Source organism: Callospermophilus lateralis, chromosome 4 (genome assembly GCF_048772815.1).
Source record: "Callospermophilus lateralis isolate mCalLat2 chromosome 4, mCalLat2.hap1, whole genome shotgun sequence".
Taxonomy (NCBI): domain Eukaryota; kingdom Metazoa; phylum Chordata; class Mammalia; order Rodentia; family Sciuridae; genus Callospermophilus; species Callospermophilus lateralis.
This window is the reverse complement of record NC_135308.1, coordinates 5214471-5235456: the sequence shown is the minus strand read 5'-3', so window position 1 is coordinate 5235456 and position 20986 is coordinate 5214471. Positions and strand designations below refer to the sequence as shown.

At 38.3% G+C, this 20986-nt stretch overlaps 1 protein-coding gene and 1 non-coding gene across 3 annotated transcripts in view; both read right to left on the bottom strand.

Annotated features, from left to right (window-relative positions):
* The window catches only part of Agpat5 (1-acylglycerol-3-phosphate O-acyltransferase 5), a 65491-nt gene that overhangs the window by 20947 nt on the left and 23558 nt on the right, over positions 1-20986 (bottom strand). For both annotated transcript variants that reach the window (XM_076853502.2, XM_076853501.2), the window contains exons 3-5: positions 19638-19753; positions 18426-18515; positions 4357-4447 (exon numbers count right to left, since the gene is read on the bottom strand). In XM_076853502.2, coding sequence (XP_076709617.1) covers positions 4357-4447; positions 18426-18515; positions 19638-19753 — 297 coding nt within the window. The remainder of the gene's footprint in view (positions 1-4356; positions 4448-18425; positions 18516-19637; positions 19754-20986) is intronic.
* On the bottom strand, positions 8138-8188 carry LOC143641661 (small nucleolar RNA SNORD109A). Its single transcript, XR_013155458.1, has one exon. It is a non-coding gene; the product is annotated as a small nucleolar RNA SNORD109A (small nucleolar RNA).

Sequence of the window (20986 nt, the reverse complement as noted above, 5' to 3'; positions counted from 1 at the left end):
AGAATTGGGTCAAACGGTAGTTCCATTATAAGGGTTGTTTTGGGGTGCGGAGTGGGAGCACATACCAGCAATAGAACTCCAGGGCACATGACCACTGAGCCACATCCCTAGTCCTATTTTGTATTTTATTTAGAGACAGGATCTCACTGAGTTGCTTAGCGCCTCACTTTTCCTGAGGCTGGCTTTGAACTCATCATCTTCCTGCCTTAGCCTTCTGAGCCACTGGGATTACAGGTGTGTGCCATCGCGCCCAGCCCCATAACAAGTTTTCTTGAGGAATTTCCATACTGTTTTCCAGAGTGATTGCACCAATTTGGAGTTCTACCAGCAATGTATTATGTACCCTTTTCCCCACATCCTTACAAACATTTATTGTTACTTGTATTCTTGATTGTTCCATTCTAATTGGAATGAGATGAAATCTCAGTGTAGTTTTAATTTGCATTTCTCTAATTGCTAGAGATGTTGAATATTTTTTCAAATATTTGTTGACCATTTGTATTCACTTCTGTGAAGTATCTGTTTAGTTCCTTTGCCCATTTATTGAGTTATTTGTCTTTTGGTATTAAGTTTTAGAGTTCTTTATATATCCTAGAGATTAATGCTCTGAGGTGCAGGCAGCAAAGATTTTCTCCCATTCTGTAGGCTCTCTTCACAATGTACACTGAACCCCAGGCCAACATCATTTAAATGGAGAAAAAATGAAAGCATTCCCTCTAAAAACAGGAACAAGACAGGGATGTCCTCTTGCACGACTTCTATTCAACGCAGTCCTTAAACACTAGCCAGAGCAATTAGGCCAAAGAAAGAAGTTAAAGGGATACAAATAGTTCATATAAGAGCTCAAACTATCCCTACATGATCCTATATTCAGAAGACTCAAAAAACTTCACCAGACAACTTCCAGAACTCGTAAATGAATTCAGCAAAGTAGCAGGATATAAAACTGACACCCATAATTCAACTGTGTTCCTATACATCAAAGATGAATCAGCTGAAAGAGAAATTAGGAAAACTATCCCATTCATAACAGGCTCAAAAATAAAAAAGAAAACATGGGAATCAATCTAACAAAAGAAGTGAAAGACCTCTAAATGAAAAATATGTAACACTAAAGAAAAAAATTGAAGATCTTAGAAGATGGAAAGATCTCCCATGATCTTGGATAGGCAGAATTAATATCATCATAAAGGCCATACTACCAAAAGTGCTCTACAGATTTAATGCAATTCCTATTAAAACTCCAATGACATGGGGCTGTAGTTGTAGCTCAGTGGCAGAGCACTTGCCTAGCATGTGTGAGGCACAGGGTTCGATCCACAACACCATAAAAAAACAGAAACAAAAACAAAGCTTTTTAAAAAAAAATTCCAACAGCATTCTTCATAGAACTAGAAAAGCAATTATGAAATACATTTGGAAAAATAAGAAGCCCAGAATAGCCAAAGAAATCCTCAGTGAGAAAAGTAAAGCAAGAGGCATCACAATACCAGGCCTTAGATCACACTACAGAGCTGCAGAAACAAAAACAGCAGGCACTAGCACCAGAGCAGACATGGAGACCAATGCAGCAGAACAGAGACACGGAGACCAACCCACGTGAACACAGTTAGCGCACTCTAGACAAAGGCGCCATTAACATGCACTGGAGAAAAGATGGCCTCTTCAACAAGTGGTGCTGGGAAAACTGGAAAACCATACGTAGCAGAATGAAATTGTGAGTCCTTCTGTTTTGTCCCTCAGGACCAGCTACCAGTGTTTGGTATCACCGATAGATTTACCTGTACTGCTCCCTTCTCTCCATCTTCTAAAGCTAGCAGCGACGACTTTACTTATCACATATGAGTCTTTGTATAAATACTGTGTCACTCACAAAAGCCATATTACTGCTACTGCTGCTTTACGAGTAAAGAAAGAGACTAAAAGAAATAAACTTGTCCAAGGATACGTGACTAATATGTGCTTAGGAAAAGCCCAAAGCTAGTGCTGATGTTCCTCTAGGCACAAATACTAGCAAAAGAGTGAAACTTGATAAATATCATGAAGAAAAGCTGAAAACTGAAGAAAGAGGTCCAGTTTCTCCTGGCCAACACAGACGTACCAAGTATGACATAAGACATGCTGGCAAAGTCATCTTGGACTTTCCACCGATTTTCTGAAGTGAAATAAGAAACCACAGCTGACTCTGTGGATAGAGATGAGCTGATCTTGCTGAGCCTTGCCCAAGGCACAGATTATGAGCAATAAACAGGTGTTACTGTTTGGAGTTACTAAGCTCTTGGATGGTTTGTCACTTAACAACAGATATCTGAAAGAGATTTTAAAGGCATAGAGAGAAACTAGACTTTGCTGATCTACTAGATGTTTGCTTGGTGAAAGGGAAGTGTCGAGGATGAGTCTGGTTTTGCACTGAGTGACTGAGTCACGAGGGTAGGAAACGTGAGTGTGTGTGTGAGGGGTAACACCCCTTCAGCATACTGACTCTGAGACGCAGCTCTGGACCCATCAAGTGAAGCTCTCTAATGGGCAACTGTACATACAGGACTAGAATTAGGCAGAGAGATATAAAAAGGAGAAAGCTTTTTGTGAATCATCAGCATTAAACAAATGATGGTGGCTGAGGTCATGAATTTAGACAATTATGAGAAAAATAAAAAGTGAAAAGAATGAAAGGTCCAATTCAGACGGTGGAAACAGTGTATGAAACAGGAGAGAATGAAGACGATAGGGACAGAGGGAGATGAACACATGCAGGAACACAAAGGCCAGCCGACAGGAGCGTAGGGAATGGAAATCAGAAAGCACCATGAGTGTCGTATCCCATCCCCGGGGACTGAGAGGTGAGTGAGATGGTGGGAAGAAGGACTCAAGAGGCCTGGGCTTTAAGGAAAGGAGAAGAGGGCGCCAGAAGGAGGAGAACGTGAGCAGAGGGAGGAGGTTTCTGTTTTACTTTTTCAATGTGAAAAAGGCAACAGAGACGATGGTATTGCAAGAGAACAAGTGAAAAGACAGCCCATGGTGCCCAGACTAGCCAGAGAAGGCAGTAAAAGCCAAGCCTTCACAGGACTCTCCTGTTCCCGACCTACTGCTTGGGAACGGGGCGTCTAAACCAGGAGTAAAATACACTAGCATTTTAAAAATGCATCATTATAAGAGATTTCACATACACATGCATATTCATACATACTGAATGAATGAAAGTTCTATTCTTAGGAAAAGAGGTTTCTCTTAATTTGTTTGCATATTATATCTGCCAGAGATTAAATTCAAGTGCTGTGGATTTAGTTAAAATTTAAAGTTTTTGCATCCCACAAACCTGTGCTATCATAGATCTTCCACTAGCAACATGTATCTACCTAAATGTAAATTAAACAAAATTTAGAATATCAATTAAAGTAAAATCAAATAAAATGAAGACTTCCTTTCCTCTGATGCACTGGCCACACGCAGAAATCACATGCAGGCTGGGGAAGTACACTGGACAGAGCAGACAGAGTGTGTCACCGTCATTGCAGAAAGCTCTCTTCTATGGTACTGTCATGTTCCTGGAGTGACATGACCAGTAGATGCTCAGTCATGCCTCGCTGGCCACACAGGAGAGCTCACACTGATTCAACCTTCAAAGACACTTCTGAGAACACAGCAGAACTACTGTTGTCTGCAGAGTTCCCAATTTGGTTAAACTATGTAGCTTACTGGTGTATTAGTTATCCAGTTTTCTAAAATGGACTTTAATCCTTGATATCCCATCATCCTATATACAGGACACCAACAAAAACTTAACTGAGCACTTTCATAGGTGTCCTATACGCAGGATGATGGACACAACGAGTTAAGAAGAACATTCCTGTTGTTGGGGAACATCACAGCTTCTAAGAACTATGACCAACTTTCAGAAACACTCTCCAAGGGAAACTTCACACATATTCTAATTTGATTCCTACACAAATGTGGGGCTTACACAAATATATCTATTATTTTAGAAATAAGAAACTGGTGTTTGGTAACATTAGGCAACATGTACTCACATAGCTAATCAAAGTCAGAGTGTGGCTTCTGCCTCTCCTCTGTAAACCTACAAGTCAGAAGTTATTTCCATGACCCATAACCCACTCAGTAAGAAAAAATTACACTTACATGCCCATGTACTTACATTTTTAACTAAATCCAAAGTACTTGAATATAATATCTTAGACATATGAAATAACATGCCAATTAATTTAGGAGAAACCTCATTTCCTCAGAGATGATACATTACTCATTCAATCATAAAACATACCTTCTCCAGGAAGAAAAACTAAAAGGATCTTTCTCTTTAAAAAGTTATTTTTCAAACACAGTTAACCGTTTACTTACCTTGTTGAGCAGCAAATGTCTGACTAGCCGAAAGGAGCTTTGTCTGTCCTGGATTATACCTTGTTCCCTCTGGAAAAATCACAAGATACATCTGTGGGGCATAAAGGAAATTCAGTTTGCTTTTTTTGTGAGAGCTATGTTGTTATTACTGTTAATTTACCCATGCTAATCCTATTATTACAGGATTTACATACAACATTTTTTCATGCAGAGCAATCAAACTGCACACACTCACTTGAGTCTGAACACAGCATGGACTACATGTAAAACGCAACCCTCACGGTGGGCCAGCCACTGAGGATCTAAAACAGTTCTAATAACATGCTAGCATTCACAAATCGAAAATCTGGCCACACCATACTGACTTGTAATGAAATCACCTTTCCCCTCTAAGAATCTATACCATTTTATTTCATTTGTCCATTGACTTAATAACATTGCAGCTGCACATTTATACTGGTATTCAGTATATTTCTACACATGTATAGAGTATGCACTGACCCTGCCCCAACCGTCCTGTTTTCACCCTTTCCCCCTAAAAACCCAACATGACATTTAAAAGGGTGCAAATTTTAGAAATTAATGTTAAGTATCAAGACAAAAGTACATCTCAAGTACTAAATGTACTAAAAGTACATTTCCATTTTAGGAAAATTATATATATACATTGAATATTCCATAATATAAAAGGTAATATCTGCATTTTGAAAGCTTTGTACAATAATCCTATTTTATAGAACTTCTCTAATGCATTTACAGCTTCATATTAGTTACGTAAGTTGAAGTAATACAGTACCTATAAATAAAACCAGACTATCAAGTATCTACTAAGCAATCAATTAGTCTAAGCTTTTTATAAGTACCTACCTGGGAAGGTAAAAACAAAAACATTAAATCATACAATAACAAACCCTCAGTTTGAGAAGTGAGTTACAAAAACTACACTGATATTTTTAATTGACAGCCAAAAGAAAAAACAAAAGTAAAACATTCACCTTTTCAAATAAACGCGTAGAGTAGGGATTTTGGATTTGACTGAGAAGCACTCTACCTCTGAGCCACATCCCTATTCCTTTTTATTTTTATTTTATTTTTAAAATTCTAATGTTTTTTTATTTTTTTCATAATAAGGTTAGAAATCAATAATAAGTCAAAAAACAGAAACCACTCTAACACCTGGACACTAAGTAATAATACACTTTTGAATGATGAATGGATGGCAGAAGAAATTAGGAGAGAATTTTTTTTTAAAAAATCATATAAACAAATGGAAATAATGATATAAATCTCTGGGACTGTATAAAAGCAATTCTAAGAGGAAAATTTACAGCACTGAGTTCATACATTAGAAACTAGAAAGACACCAAATAATCTAATACTATATCTCAAGACCTTAGAAAAAGAAAAAATTAAACCAAAATCAACAGAAAATAATTAAAACCAGTACCAAAATCAATGAAATAGAGAATTTAAACACACACACACACACACACACACGATCAATGAAACAGTTTCTTGAAAGGACAAACAAGACTGATAAACCGCTAGTCAAATTAACCAAAATAAGGAGAGAGAAGAGTCAAACGAATAAAATCAGAGATGAAAAAGAAAATACACCACAGACACTACTGAATCCACAAGATCATCAGAAACTATTTTAAAAATTTATACTCCAAAAACCTATAAGATCTTGATCTTACACAATTTCCTAGAGAGATAGAACTTCCTTACACAAATTGAACCATGAGGATATAGAAAACGTAAACAGATCAATAACAAGAAATAAAATTGAAGGAGATAGCAAAAGCCCTCCAAAAAAAAGTCCAAGACTGGATGGATTCTTGGCCAAGTTCTACCAGGTCTTTAAAAAAGAGGTAATTGATGGGCTGGGCTTGCAGCTCCGGGGTAGAGTGCTCGCCTAGCAGATATGAGGCACTGGGTTCGATCCTCAGCACCACATTAAAAATAATTAATTAAAGATATTGCATCTACCTACAACTAAAAAGTATATTTAAAAAAAAGAAGAATTGGCTAATCCTCTTCAAATTATTCCATGAAATAACAAAGCAGGATACACTGTCAAACAGACTAAGACACACCAAGGAAAGAACACTTCAGATCAATATCCTTGATGAACACAGATGCAAAAAAATCTTAATAAAATACTGGCAAACTGAATACAAAAACACATTAAGGGGCTGGGGTGGTGGCTCAGAGGTAGAGCACTCGCCTACGTGCGTGAGGCACTGGTTTGGATCCTCAGCACCACATAAATATATAGTGAAGATATTGTATCCACCTATAACTAAAAAATAAATATTAAAAAAAACACACACTAAAAGCTGGGCGTGGTGGTGCATGCCTGTAATTCCAGCAACTCGGGATTGAGATGGAACTATCACAGGTTTGATGCCAGCCTCAGCAACTTAATGAGGCTATAAGCAACCTAGTGAGACTCTGTCTCAAAACAAACAAACATGTGGCTCAGTGGTTAAGTGCCCTTGTGTTCAATCCCTGCTACCAAACACACACACACACACACACACACACACACACACACACACAGATATTGCATCATGATCAAGTGGGTTTTGTCCCAGGGATGCAAGGTTGGTTCAATAAATATAATTCCCCATAAAAATAGCCTTAAGGATGAGAATCACATGATTATCTCAATAGATGCAGAAAACGAATTTGGCAAAGTGCAGCACCCATTCATGTTTAAACAACAGGCACTAGGGATAAAAGTAAGTACTTCAACATTGTAAAGGATGTATATGACAAACCCCAAGCCAACAGCATACTGAATGAAGAAAAACTACAAACATATTCTCTGAAAACAGAAACAAGAGAAGGATGCCCACTCTCATCACTCCTACTCAACAAAGTCCTAAAACCCAGCCAGGCCAATCAAGCAGAAGAAGGGAATTAAAGGGCTACAACAGGAAAAGAAGATCTCAAATTATCTGTTTGCCAATGACATGAGCCTATATTTAGAAGACCCCAAAAATTCCGCTAGAAGACTTCTAGAGTTGAAAACCAAATTTGGTAAAGTAACCAGGGGCAGTGGCATACGCCTGAAATCCCAGCGCTCAAGAGGCTGAGGCACAAGGATCGCAAGTTTAAAGTCAGCCTCAGGAAAAGGGAGGCACTAAGCAACTCAGTGAGACCTTTTTCCTAAATAAAATATAAAATAGGGCTGGGGATGTGACTCAGTGGTTGAGTGCCCTGAGTTCAATCCCTAGTACACCCCAACCAAAAAAAAAAAAAAAAAAAAAAAGGTAAAGGAGCAGATATAAAAATACATACATAATACATAAATCAATTTAACATACATAAATCAATCACTTCCCTATACTCCAATAACAAACCTGCTGAAAAAGAAATTAGGAAAAATATCCCAATTATAATAACCTCAAAAAAATGGAAATAAATCGCACAAAGAATGTCAAAGAACTCTACAAATAAAAACTATTGAACACAGAAGAAAAAAACTGAATAAGACCTCAGAAGATGGAAAGATCTTCCATGTTCTTGGATAGGCAAAATATTATTAAAATGACCATACTATCAAAAGCATTCTACAGATTCAATGCAATCACCACCAAAATACCAATGACATTCTTCACAGAAAACTAGAAAAGGCAGTTGGAAAAACAAGAGACCCAGAAGAGCTAAAGCAATTCTGAGCAAATTGAATGCATCACAATACCAGACCTCAAAATATGCTACAGAGCTAGAGTAACAAAAGAGCACGGTACCAGCACCAGAACGGACATGAAGACCAAGGGAACCCTGAGCGTCCTCAGCCAACTGTTCTCTTCATTGATCCAGACAAGCACCCTCCTAACAAATTAGCATTTCCATAGCCAGGCTTATCTTGTACAGGTTTATGCACTGAGTTATGCATGAAAAGCAGCAAACATACATTAAACATTTTGTTTAGTACCTGAATAATGGAACTTGCATGTGAAACAAATGATCTTGGATCACTCTAGTAAAATTAGACAAACTGTTAGGAAATTTTAAAAAACCTTAAGTTAATTAAATTTAAAGAGGAAAATTAGACATCAGAATAATATATTGTATGATTGTAGTACAAGTAAGATTAGAAACATCAAAGTTCTGAATGTGCTAGATAAAGATAAAAAGTCAATGTTTACCACACTTAAATTTCATAATGAAATTATTTTCACTAAACAAAATGGTAAAAAAGTCAGTAACTAAAAATTATTCAAGTTACTTCAAAAGAGATTTTTAGGAAAGATGGTGGACTGAGATGGACATCATTACCCTGAGTACATGTATGAAGACATGAATGGTGTGACTCTACTTTGTGTACAACCAGAGACAGGAAAATCTGTGCTCTATATGTGTACTATGAATCGAAATGCATTCTGCTGTCATGTGTAACAAATTAGAATAAATAAAATTTTAAAAAGAAAAAAAAAAAAACAAGACCAAGGGAATAGAAGACACAGAGATAAACCCACATAAATACAACTATCTGATACTAGATAAAAGTACCAAAAACATTTCTTGGGAGAAAAGATGGCCTTTTAGACAAATGGTGTTAGGAAAAATGAAAATCCCTATGTAGAAAAATGAAACTTGACTCCTATCTCTCACCCTGCACGAAAGTCAACTCAAAGTGGATTAAAGACCCAGGAACTAGAACATAAATTCTGCAACTGCTACAATGTAGGCTCAACAGTCTAACATGTTGGCACAGGAACCGACTTCCTTAACAGGACCTCTAAAGTACAAGAAATAAAACCAAAAACCAGTAAGTGGATAGCATCAAATTGAAAAGCTTCTGCACAGCAAAAGAAACGAATAAGAGCATAAAAAGAAAGCCCACAGAATGGAAGAAGATCTTTGCCACCTGCTCCTCTCATAGGACATTTATATCCAGAATATATGAAGAACTCAAAATACTTGATACTATGAAATCAAATAACCCAATTAATAAACGGGCAAAAAAACTAAACAGACACTTCTCAAAAGAAGAAATGCAATTAGCCAACAAATATATGAAAAAATGATCAACATCTTCAGCAGTCAGGGAAATGTAAATCAAAACCACATTGAGATTTCACCTCACTCCAGTCAGAATGGCAATCAATTACAAATAATAAATGTTGTCGAGGATGTGGGGGAAAAGGTACATCCATACATTGTTGGTGGGCTACAAATTAGTGTTAACCACGCAGGAAAATTGTATGGAGATTTCTCAAAAAAACAGAAATGGAGTCACATATGACCCAGCTATCCCACTCCTGAGTATGTATCCAAAAGATTTAAAAATCTGTATACTATAGGGATATAGCCACATCAATTTTTATAGCAGCACAATTCACAATAGCCAAGTTACGGAACAAACCAAAGTCCTTTAACAAATGAACGGATAAAGAAAATGTGGTATATATACCCAAAGGAGTATTACTCAGCCATAAAGAATGAAATTATGGCATTTGCTGGTAAATGAATGAAACTGGAAACTATCATGCTAAGTGAAATAAGCCAGACTCAGAAAGCCAAAGGTGAATATTTTCTGATTTGCAAAAGCTAGTCCCAAATAAGCAGGGGGAAAGAGAGAGAAAAAGAAGTGAGGTGGATTCCATTAAAATAAAAGAAAGGACTAGATGAAGGGAAGTGCAGGGGAGGGAGACGAGCTAGGAGAAGGGAACAACAACAGAAGGGATCTGCCCACTTTCCCTGTGTATGTGCAGGAAGATGCCACAGTGAATCTCACTGTCATGTACACCCACAGGACACTGACTTTAAGGGGTGGGGGTAAGGACTGAAAGTGAACAGCAGAAATATCAGTAGAGGGAAGGAAACAGGAGGAAGGAGAAGGACAGGGAAGGGGAAATAGCGGGGACTGAAATACAGCAAATCATAGTCCATGCTTTTATGCCAAAATCAACCCTAGCGTTGTGTGTAGCTAAAAAGAGCAAAAATTTTTTTTAAATGTTTTTGGTACAGGGAATCAAACCCAGGGTGTTTTAGCATCCCCAGGCCTTTTTAATTTTTTATTTTAAGACAAGAGTCTCACTAGGTTGCCCAGGTTGGCCTAGAACTTAAAATCCTCCTGCCTCAACTTCCTGAGTTACTAGGATCAATAACAGGAAGATAGAAAAGAGGACAGGAGTTGAGGGGAGAAAACTCTGCTCATGCCACCCATGCTCAAATAGCACCTAAGCACACCTCTGATATAAGACGCGGTCCCTTGTCTGAGTGACCTGTGATTAATGACTCCTACTTAACACATCCATATGAGAATCTGAGTTTGCTTATGAAACAAACTCATAAACAAATTCACCCAGAGTTTATCTGAAAAAAGGATAATGGAGAATGCTATTGTGGCACTTTTGCATTTTCAGCTCCCACACAAATAATAAGCTTTTTGTTCATTTACATAAAAAGCTTTGGAATCCATTTTCTTTGCCTAACTTAGGAAGTAATAGATTGTGTTACGGACCTTTATATTTGATAATGTAGATTGACCAGATCTGTTATAAAAATGTAAAAAAAAAAACTGGTAAAACTGACAAAAAAATAAAAATTCATTATTTTCAGGAAGAAAAATATAAATATTAGTTCCCCAAACCATAAATTCATGTTCATGAGAATATGTTTTTAAAGTCTATATCCAGATCTACGAGAGCAATCACTGCTGGCGATCAGCCTTAGGCTCAACCACGAGAGACAGAATGGTTTTCCCCTGGCTAACCACTCTTGTAGCATGGTCTCCTGCTCTTGGGTGTTTACCTTAAAAGAAGACTGACAATCAGAGAAGGCAAGGTCCCCAGAGAGCTATTTCTTGCACTCTCCTTATATAAGTGCCAGGTCCTACACACCAGACGCAGAACAGACACAGCCTCCCCTCCAGTCTTTACGTACAAGTGAGGAAAATACACAAGATAAAGAAATAAAACTGTGCAACTACACATCGTGACATACTGTGAGAAAGGAACACAAGGCTGTGAAGGATAAGTTACACAGGGGACTCCGAATGAGACATGGGATGAGGCCCCAAGAAGGGCAAGAGAAGGAGTGTCTCCTCCGAGGCTGAGAAAGGCTGCTGCTCTCTTAGTTCTAATTGAGAATGTCCTGAAGGGTCTGGCCAGAAAATCTGGCAAGAAAAATAAAAGACATCAGATTTTAAAAGAAGCAAAACTGTCACTCAGATAATACAAATGACATTATTGTCTATATAGAAAACCCTAAGGAATAATCTAAAAGAAGTTAAAGTTATTATTAATAAGTAAGCTTAGCAATGTTATGGGATTAAAAAGTCAATATACAAAAAACAACTGTATATTTAGATGCTATCAACAACAGAATCTACTTTTTAAATGTGAATTTTTAATAGCATTAAAAATGTGAACTTCTTAAGGTAGTAAAAATTTGGCTGAAAATATAGAAACCATACCCTAAAAACTACAGAACACTAATAAGAGAAATTAAAGATGACTTAGATAAAGAAATATAAGCTATTTATAGAGCCAAAGACTCAATTCTGTTATATCAGTTCTTCCCACACTGAGTTATAGATTCAATAAAATCCAAAACAATTTTGAAAACAAAGTGAAAATTTGAAACTCGATATACCAGATTTCAAAACTGATTATAAAGCAAGGGTAATCATGAAAGAAAGGTACTGGTGTAAAGACACACGTACAGATCTACAGAAAAGAACACAGAATCCACTGTGTATCAATAACAGAGCTACACACAGTACATTTATTTCAAACAATAGGGAAAAGATATCCTTTTCAATCAAAGGTGATATATATCTATATAAAAAAAATAAACTCCTACCTTATGTACAAAAATGAACTTGAATGAATCACAGACCCAAATGTAAAAAATAAACTTTTATGTTTCTAGGAGAAAAATCTCAGCAACTCTGAGTTTAATAAAGATTTCTTAATAGGACACAAAAGGCAGAAATTATATATGAAAGGAAAAAACAAAGAAAGTGAAAATTATAACCATACCTATGCTTCCTGACAATATTATAAAAATAAAAGGTTACCAACTTTTAATATGCACATCTACTTAATATAGTGCATAACATAAAACAGCACTGCAACTCACTGCTTTTCAATTACAACATGGATCTGCTTTGAAAGTCTGAGCTGACCCACTTGGTGGAGGACTGGAGAGGGGGCGAGGGGACGCCAGCCCCCTTTCCCTAACCCCGGCCGTCCCTGTGGTCACCCTCGCAGGCGGCATCCTCAGGAACAACCACCCAGGGCAAGGAAACTGAAGCAGTGTTCTCTTTCTCCCTCCCGACAACCAGACAACCACGTGGGGCAGAAGGCACACTTGGAGAGTCAAGGTTTTCCACAGAACGTTTTTTCTCCTTCGGGTGCTTTCATCTGATAACTTTTTGCTACTGGTTTCAAAATGCTGATAAAAAGGGCAGCCATCCTTTTTTTTTTTTTTTTTTTGTAAAGAGAGAGAGAGAGAGAATTTTTCAATATTTATTTTTTAGTTCTCGGCGGATACAACATCTTTGTTTGTATGTGGTGCTGAGGATTGAACCCAGGCCGCATGCATGCCAGGCGAGCGCGCTACCGCTTGAGCCACATCCCCAGCCCGGCAGCCATCCTCTTTATTCCCGGGGTAAGGAGAAGGTGGCCCTGGAGGGAGGACAAGGAGCAAGCCAGAGCACTGGGGCATGGAAAGGGTGCCCTGCAGGGCAGCCTGGGCATCGGGACGTCATCGCAAGAAGCATGATGTAAAAGAAACTGCTGTCCCCCGACAAGGAGGAATGGGAGCTACAAGAAAAAACGACAAACTACTAATAGTTAAACTATGGAGAGGATCTCTACTGCTACCCATGTAAGTCTGATCTGCTAAGTTCACTGAAAGAACCTGAGATTCTGTTCTCCCCTGTGATGACCTTCAATATTTTTTTAAAAATATATATTTTCAAGATATGATACACCATTTGGAACATGAGATGTTTCACCCTCTGATGGAAAATTAACAACCTATTTACACTAAAAACCTAGTCAAAAATAAAACAACTCTAATCAGAGTTTTAAACTATAACCAACCACTGAACTGGACTTTTTCCATGCACTGGATAAGTTAATTATTAGAGGGATGTCATGAAAATATAAAGCACTAAGTGGCAGGCTCTTATGAATGTTTCCTTCACCCTCTGATTTTTAGAAATTCTATTTAGTTTACTAAACAGTTTTCAAAACACATTTATATAGCAACAATATTATGATTAGCTATATACTTTGAATACAGCCTTTTCTTTCATCTCTGCCTTCTGTCCCCCAAGCTAATCTAATCCAGCAAACCATTTTAAAGTTTTTTACAATTACAATCAGAAAAACTCAAGTCAATCAAAAGTCCATCATCCGTTTAAGAGGAAAACCTGCCAAATGTGGCAGGATACAGAATAGTTTCTTTCCTCACTGAGCTCATTATTTATTTCACTCTGAAAGTGCTATATGCATGGTCAGAAAACATGGTCAGGTCCCATAAATACATATGTAAGTGTGGCGGGAAGGGTACGCCTTCCCTCCCTGGGAGGTCCACATCCTAACCCTGGAGCCCTCAACGCACTGTGTGACAAGGCCAGAGGGAGTTATGAGGATTACTTATGGACCTAAAGACAACAAGTTATCTTCAACTAACCAGAAGGCTTAATATACTCATGAGAGTCCTTGAACAGGAAAGGGGGAAAGTCCTGGAACAGGAAAGGGGCTCAAAAGTCAGAACCAGAGGGCCGGGGTTGTGGCTCAGTGGTAGAGTGCTTGCCTAGCACACGGGAGGCACTGGGTTCAAAACTCAGCAAACACATAAAAGTGAAATAAAGATACTGTGCCCACCTATAACAAAAAAATAAATGGTCCATAAGGACAGACCAGGCCAGCCAGCGCTCGCTCTGGAGACGGATGGAGCCACGAGGTAGGGAAGCTGGCCATTTTAAAAGCAGGGAAGGCAAGAGCATGGATTCTCCCTAGAGTCTCTAGAAGGGACCACAGCCCACCAATACTTTAATTTCAATACAGTGAGACCTATTTTGGGCTGATTTTTAGAAAAGTTAAGATAATGAATCTGTGTTATTTTAAGCCAGTAAGTATGTAGTTATTTGTTAAAGTAGTAATAGGAAACTAAGACAATTTGTGTAGTTTGCAAATATGCTATTTAAGACTAGCTAACAAATTAATAGTTATTAATAGATTTAATGAAAATGGAAACCAAAGCTTAGAAAGTGACTTATGTAAAATAACAAAGTCTAAACAGCAGATCTAGGACTTAAAGCCAAATCTGATGCCAAAGGAGTACTCTCATCTGATAGGCTGCCTCCCACTCCAAAAAAACTTGGAAGAAAAAGCACTAAGTCTCTATATGTGTTGTATACATTTACTAGCTCGAATTCTAACTTCATGACTTTTATAAATTATGTAGTTATTTTTATCATAAATGTTTCATTTGCAACCAGAACCAATAAGTACCTTGTGAAAATATTGTCCCAGCAGCAATTATGGAAATTATTTCTTAATAATTTGTAATACAGATGCACTTTATTTTAAATAAAATTTTGTAATCTCTTAAATAACAATATTGAGGACAAACTCATGTAGTCATAGATTCCTAAGAGATATACCAAGCCATATGAAAGCTAACTTGATAAATACATTCTACCATGTCAGTTACTTAACTTTCACAAATAAGAGTATAATCTCTGCTTTCATCTAGATTCTAAGAAATTGGACCTCAGATACAGGGTGATTCCAACATGAGCATGCCAGTCATTATGTGCTAGGAACATAAAAAGTGAGACTCTTGCCCTTGAAAAGCAATAAGGTTCTTTTGGTAAGTCACAATGAAAAAGTAGACTATCTGAATGAACCTTCCTATAAAAACAATTTGAAAAACTAGATATAACATAATTTTCAAAGTACCAAACAGATGACAAAGCCAGGTGTGGTGGTGCATGTCTGTAATCCCAGCAACTTAGGCGGCTGAGGCAGGAGGACTCCAAGTTCAAGGCCAGCTTCAGCAACTTAAGCAACTGTATCAGAATTACGAATTAATTTAGCATGCAGAACACTGAAGAAGGTTGCTCCTAACCCTACACCAGCACAACACTGGCAGCGTGTAAATTCACAACTTCAAAGAGCTCACAGGCTGCAAGGCAACCCCCACCAAACACTGAGGAAGGGGCTCAAAGGGGAGAAGAGATGTCAGCACTTGCTTACCTAGGAAATACCGGGGGCCACTAAAAAAGTCTCTTTAAAAAATTGTTACCAATTTTCAAAAGCCAAATGTGAACCAGTAAAACAGAAGCACCCCTGATGGCCACAGGCACTACAACCTGAAAGAGGGAAGGAAGTGAGGAGGAAGGGAAAACCAAGGAAAGACAAAGGGGGAAATGCTGGAGTCGGGAGGAGAACGAGAACGACACAGCCCTGGAGTGAGAAGCAGCCCTGGACGGCCGCCCAGCCCACACAGGCCCTTCCCTCCACTCTCCTGTACAGTTGCTGGTAGAAGAGCAAGAAAATTCTGCTACACTTCAGATGTGGATGGAAACCTAAGGAGGCGAGGGGGAAGAAAGAAGCCTCAGAGGAGGGAGGGCAGGGATTCATCCAGGCACAGACAGAGGGGCAAAGGCAGGGTCAGAGAAGGCTGCCCTCCATACCCTCCCTAAGTCTGAATCAAAACAAAAATACTCCTTCCTTCCTTCTACCAAATCAGCAGAGCTCAGCAACACGTTCCAGAGTACTATGGAGAGAGGGAGCCTGAGTAAAAGCTGGGCATGGAACAGACACTTAGGGAAAACTCTCCAATAAGACACCCTCCATCCTGAGCACAAAGTAATGAAAGCTACTGGAATCTGAAGCCCCAAAGACAAAACACGACATAGCAAAGCTCAAACCTAATACAACTGCTGGCTGGCAGACTCCACTCCCAACATAGGGAAAAAGAAAGGCGCGACCATTTCCAAGGGTCGGGACTACCTGCCTCAGTGCCTTCCAGTCTACCCAAGATGACAACTTTCAAAATCTTAGGAGGTGTGAAAAGGCAGATGAAAGCAGTGTCTGGACATAGAACCACCAGAAGCACTGGTCTCAGGCAGACGCTGGAATACAACCAGCAAAGATGAGAGGCACAATCAAGGTTCTCAAGTGGAGATGTTCAGTACAAAGAGGAAATCATGAGAGAGAGTCAAAGAGAAATGTTGAGAGGAAGGACCAGGTACAGATGAAGAATGCCTTTAACTGGCTCAAGTACAGACTGAGCACAGCCACAAGAACTAGTGAACCTGAAGGCAATCAGCAGAAGTTACCCAAACTGTAACACAAAAATAAAAATGAGAATGGGGAGGGCAATTTGTGGGACAGGGTAAAGCATCCAAGAGTTGTGGGACAGCATCAAATGATCCAACACATCAGTAACCGGAGAAGAGAAAGAGAACAGGATAGCAATAATATTCAAAGAAATACAGGTTGAGCACTCCCAATTCAAAAATCACAAATCCAAAATGTTCCAAAATCCAAAATTTTGAATACTGACATTCCTCAAAAAGTTTCAGATTTTGGAGCATTTCAGATTTTGATTAGAGATGTTCAACAGGTAAAGCCTGGAAAATTATGGAAAATTCCAAATCTAAAAAATTCGAAATTGACACACTTCGGTTCTCAAGGATACTCAATCTGTAACAAACAGAAATTTTCCAAAATTAATGATAGACACCAAACTGTAGAGCCAATAAGGAGAAAAGAAAAATGGACATTTTAATACATTAATCCATGTCTTTAAATTTAAAACTTTTAAAACTGGATATAGGGGGGATAGTAGGGGATAGGAAAGGTAGCAGAACACAACAGACACTAGTATAGCAATATGTAAAACAGTGGATGTGTAACCGATGTGATGCTGCAATCTGTATACGGGGTAAAAATGGGAGTTCATAACCCACTTGAATCAAAGGGTGAAATATGATATGTCAAGAACTATGTAATGTTTTGAACAACCAACAATAAAAATTAAAGAAAAAAAAAGTGGATATAAATATTTCCAATCTAGTCTGTCTTTTAGAGATCTACAAAATGACCCCCACTGTATCAAAAACCCACCACACTGTATAAAACTGAGTAGTCCCTTCTCGACTCAATGCCTGTCCTCCAGAGTGTGCTATACAGGACACAGGGCCGCTCTTCCCCTCATCTCATTCCATTGCCATCTGCCCAGACTGCACGCCACCTCCTACTGCAAAAACACCCAAAGAACATTTATGAGAAAATGCTCATACTGGGTACCTCACCGGCTGACTAGCAGAATCCCTTCAACAGGAGCCCAGGCTGCTGCCCACAAGCCCTGGCAAGTGGAGAGGAGGAGAGAGGGGATAAGAAAAAAAAGAAAAGAAGTTGAGCCCCTGAGCAAAGTTTCGGAGCACTTGGAATGCACTGAAAAGACAGATCCCAAGCCGTCATGGCAATCCTGTTGTCTGATCCAGGGGGAGTCATGGGAAAAAGTCATTTGGCAACAACTGGCATTCTTCAAATAGAAGATCAAGATTCTTGGTTTTTTTTTTTTTTTTTTTAAAGCATAGTTTTGGAAAATAATATTCACATTGAATGTAAATATTAATACTCCTGGCTTTTCAAACAATTCAGTGTATAAGAAAAATCCAAATTTATACTGACAGAAAACAGTGGCTGCTTCTAGTACCAAATCTGATCTAAAGAAGACAGAAGTTCGATGAGCTCCGAGGAACTCAAGTGTAGGGTTACCAGCACATTGCCGTTTTCTATTTATAGACTCCAAAAGTATCAAATGTTCTTTTTATTCCTCTTTAAGGTCGACACTGACAACCACCAGGAAAGGACTTAATTGTCTGCAGCAACATTTCTGATGGCTAAAAAGAATCACTGCCTTTTATTTAGAGAGTTTTTGTTGCCTCACAAAACTCTGAATTATTTAGTATCTATATGGTTGTGTACTTTCAAATCAAATCTTAAATGTTACCTTGATCCTTAGATTAATAATTAGGAGCTGCTAAGGAAAAACACAAACAGCACTCTTACTGGGGTCCCCGCGTCCACGTAACTCTGCAGCTTCCTCCTCATGTCTCTTTCGTTAAATTTGGCACTTCGCTTTACATAGATCCCTCCATGCTGCACATGAAAAAATGGGGAGAAAAATTATTTACTTTTCAATTAACCAACTGCCACAGTCATCAGAGAGGCAACTCTGCTCCTGAAGAGTAAAGAACAAAACCACATTTCACAATTTAAGGTATATTTAATACATTCAAATATTAGCACATAAATAACTTAGATAAACATTCTGTTCTGACATTATTCCAATAAAATTGCATGCTATCCTATGAAAATATATGAACGTTTAGTTTGTTGGTAGTTAATATCCTTTCTTTTTTAAAAATATATCCTTTAAACCAAAAACTCTATTTATCAGATGGATCTTAACTCCCAATTTTTCACTGATTCATTACAGAATCACTAAAAAGTATCCTTAAATGTCAGCACTAACAAACTTTAGGGATTTGAAAAAACGACCCAGCTACAGCTATTTACGTGGCACTGGTAAGGACTACATTTGTTTCCCTAAAACTCAGGTGTTGAGGCTCCAACTTCCATGGTGACTGTGTGGAGACAGGGGTAATCATGATAAGTACATCAAGGTCCTGGGGAGGCGGGCTGAGCCAGAGTGACTGCATCCTTCTGAGGAAAACAAACACCAGGCATGCAGTGCACAGAACAAGATCACATAAGACACAGGGAGGGTGCTGTCATCTGCCAGCCAGGGAGAAAGGCTGGGCAGAAACCAGCTCTCTCACACCTGGATCCTGCACTTTAGGACCTTAGAAAATAAATGCCCTCATGCTAAGAACTTTACACATTAGCTCATTATTTTGCTTAATCTCTGAGAGATCATAATTAATTTTATCATTGGTTTCTTAAAGTAACTGACTACTGAATTCTATGTCTTTAGTTTCCTATCTGACTTTTGTACTTTTGCTATTTCATTTAACTATGTGGACAATCAGACACATATATACATATACAACATCAAAAATACCAAAGAAAAATTCTGGGGATATAGTTCAATGGTACAGCGACTGCTCAACATGCATGAAGACATGCATTTAATCCCCAACACGACAAAACAGAACCAAAAAATCCACATATATTTATATTAAGTGTATGTTAAACTTTAAAATATATTTTTTTAACTGACCCATATGTAAAGGAAAAAGTAGAGGAAAGAAAAGTTACCTGAGAAAAGTAACACCCATATAATGGAAGCCACTTGAGCCTATCCTTCAGCACGTAGCGCACGTGTCCGAGAGCATTCTGCCGGATGGCCAGAATATCAGCAACAACCCAGTCAACTGCAAAGACAGATTCCGTCAGTATGTCCAGCGCCCCTCCCCAGAGACCACAGAAACAGCCTCTTCACAGCACTGTGTTAGGAATATGATATGAGAATAATCAGAATGTTTAAAATTACTTTACATAAACCCCAGATACTTAAAAAACTTAAATTGTGGGGATTTTTTTTCTTTTTTACATTATCCTCCAATTCTTGAAAGGCTTTTTATTTCAAGGACAAAAGAAAAAAAAAATCACAAAGTACCAACTAATTCAACAAAAGTATTTTACAAAGAATAAGCTGAGTTTTTAAAATTAAGACATATTTTTTTCATTTTTTCATAAAAGGGGGAAATTATAAGCAGAAAATGCTAAGAAACTATCAAGGGTGACTAAATATTCTGGACACACATGCTCAACAAAAGGCCAGGGCCCTTTATGAATGAGCCTCTGAACACAGTACTAGGTCACACTGGCATTCAGAAGGTCTCAGATGCCTTACAACGAGGCTAGGGAGATGTGTGCTCCTTACCAACCAAGGGACGAGGTCCCCAATAACCCATTACCCCGCTATGCTATTACCAAAGAGTCGCGAAACCAAGAGCAAAGCGTAAGCGAGCCGACAGGAGCCGCAACTGAAGCCTTCCAAGAAGTTGTGCACTGGGCTTCAAACAGAAGAAACGCTGACCTGCAGGAGTGGGCTTGCCAAAGCAAAGAAACAGGACCAGCAAACGGGGTGCAGAAGACAGTAACAGAGGAGGCGCTTTGAACAGATGAGAGGAAAGGAAATGATGGGGACAAATAATAATAATGTCTTGAGAGCCAGAGAAACCGGACTTGAAAGTCAGTGGCTGCCAATGGCAGGGTAAAGTGAAACGTGAAGGAAACTCTAGCATTAGCAGATGAACTCAAGGTGTGAGACTTAAAAAATACATTTGTTAAGAACCTGTGAAAAGAATATACTTCTAGCATCACAAGCATATTCAAGGCCATGGAAATGAGAACAAATGGAGTAATTAAAGAAAAAAAAATGTTTTAAAGCCTAGGAAATAAGTCTGGAATTTAAAGAAATCACAATAAAGTTTTAACAAAAGGAGATAGTTTTCCACAGACTACAAGATGACTAACTCTCAGTCACGTGAAATCCTTTAGACAATGCACATACTATCTAGACTGTCCTGAAGATATAGCCATTTAAACACTAAAAAATTAACCTTCTAGAAAAAGTCTTACCAATTATTATAAATTTCTCT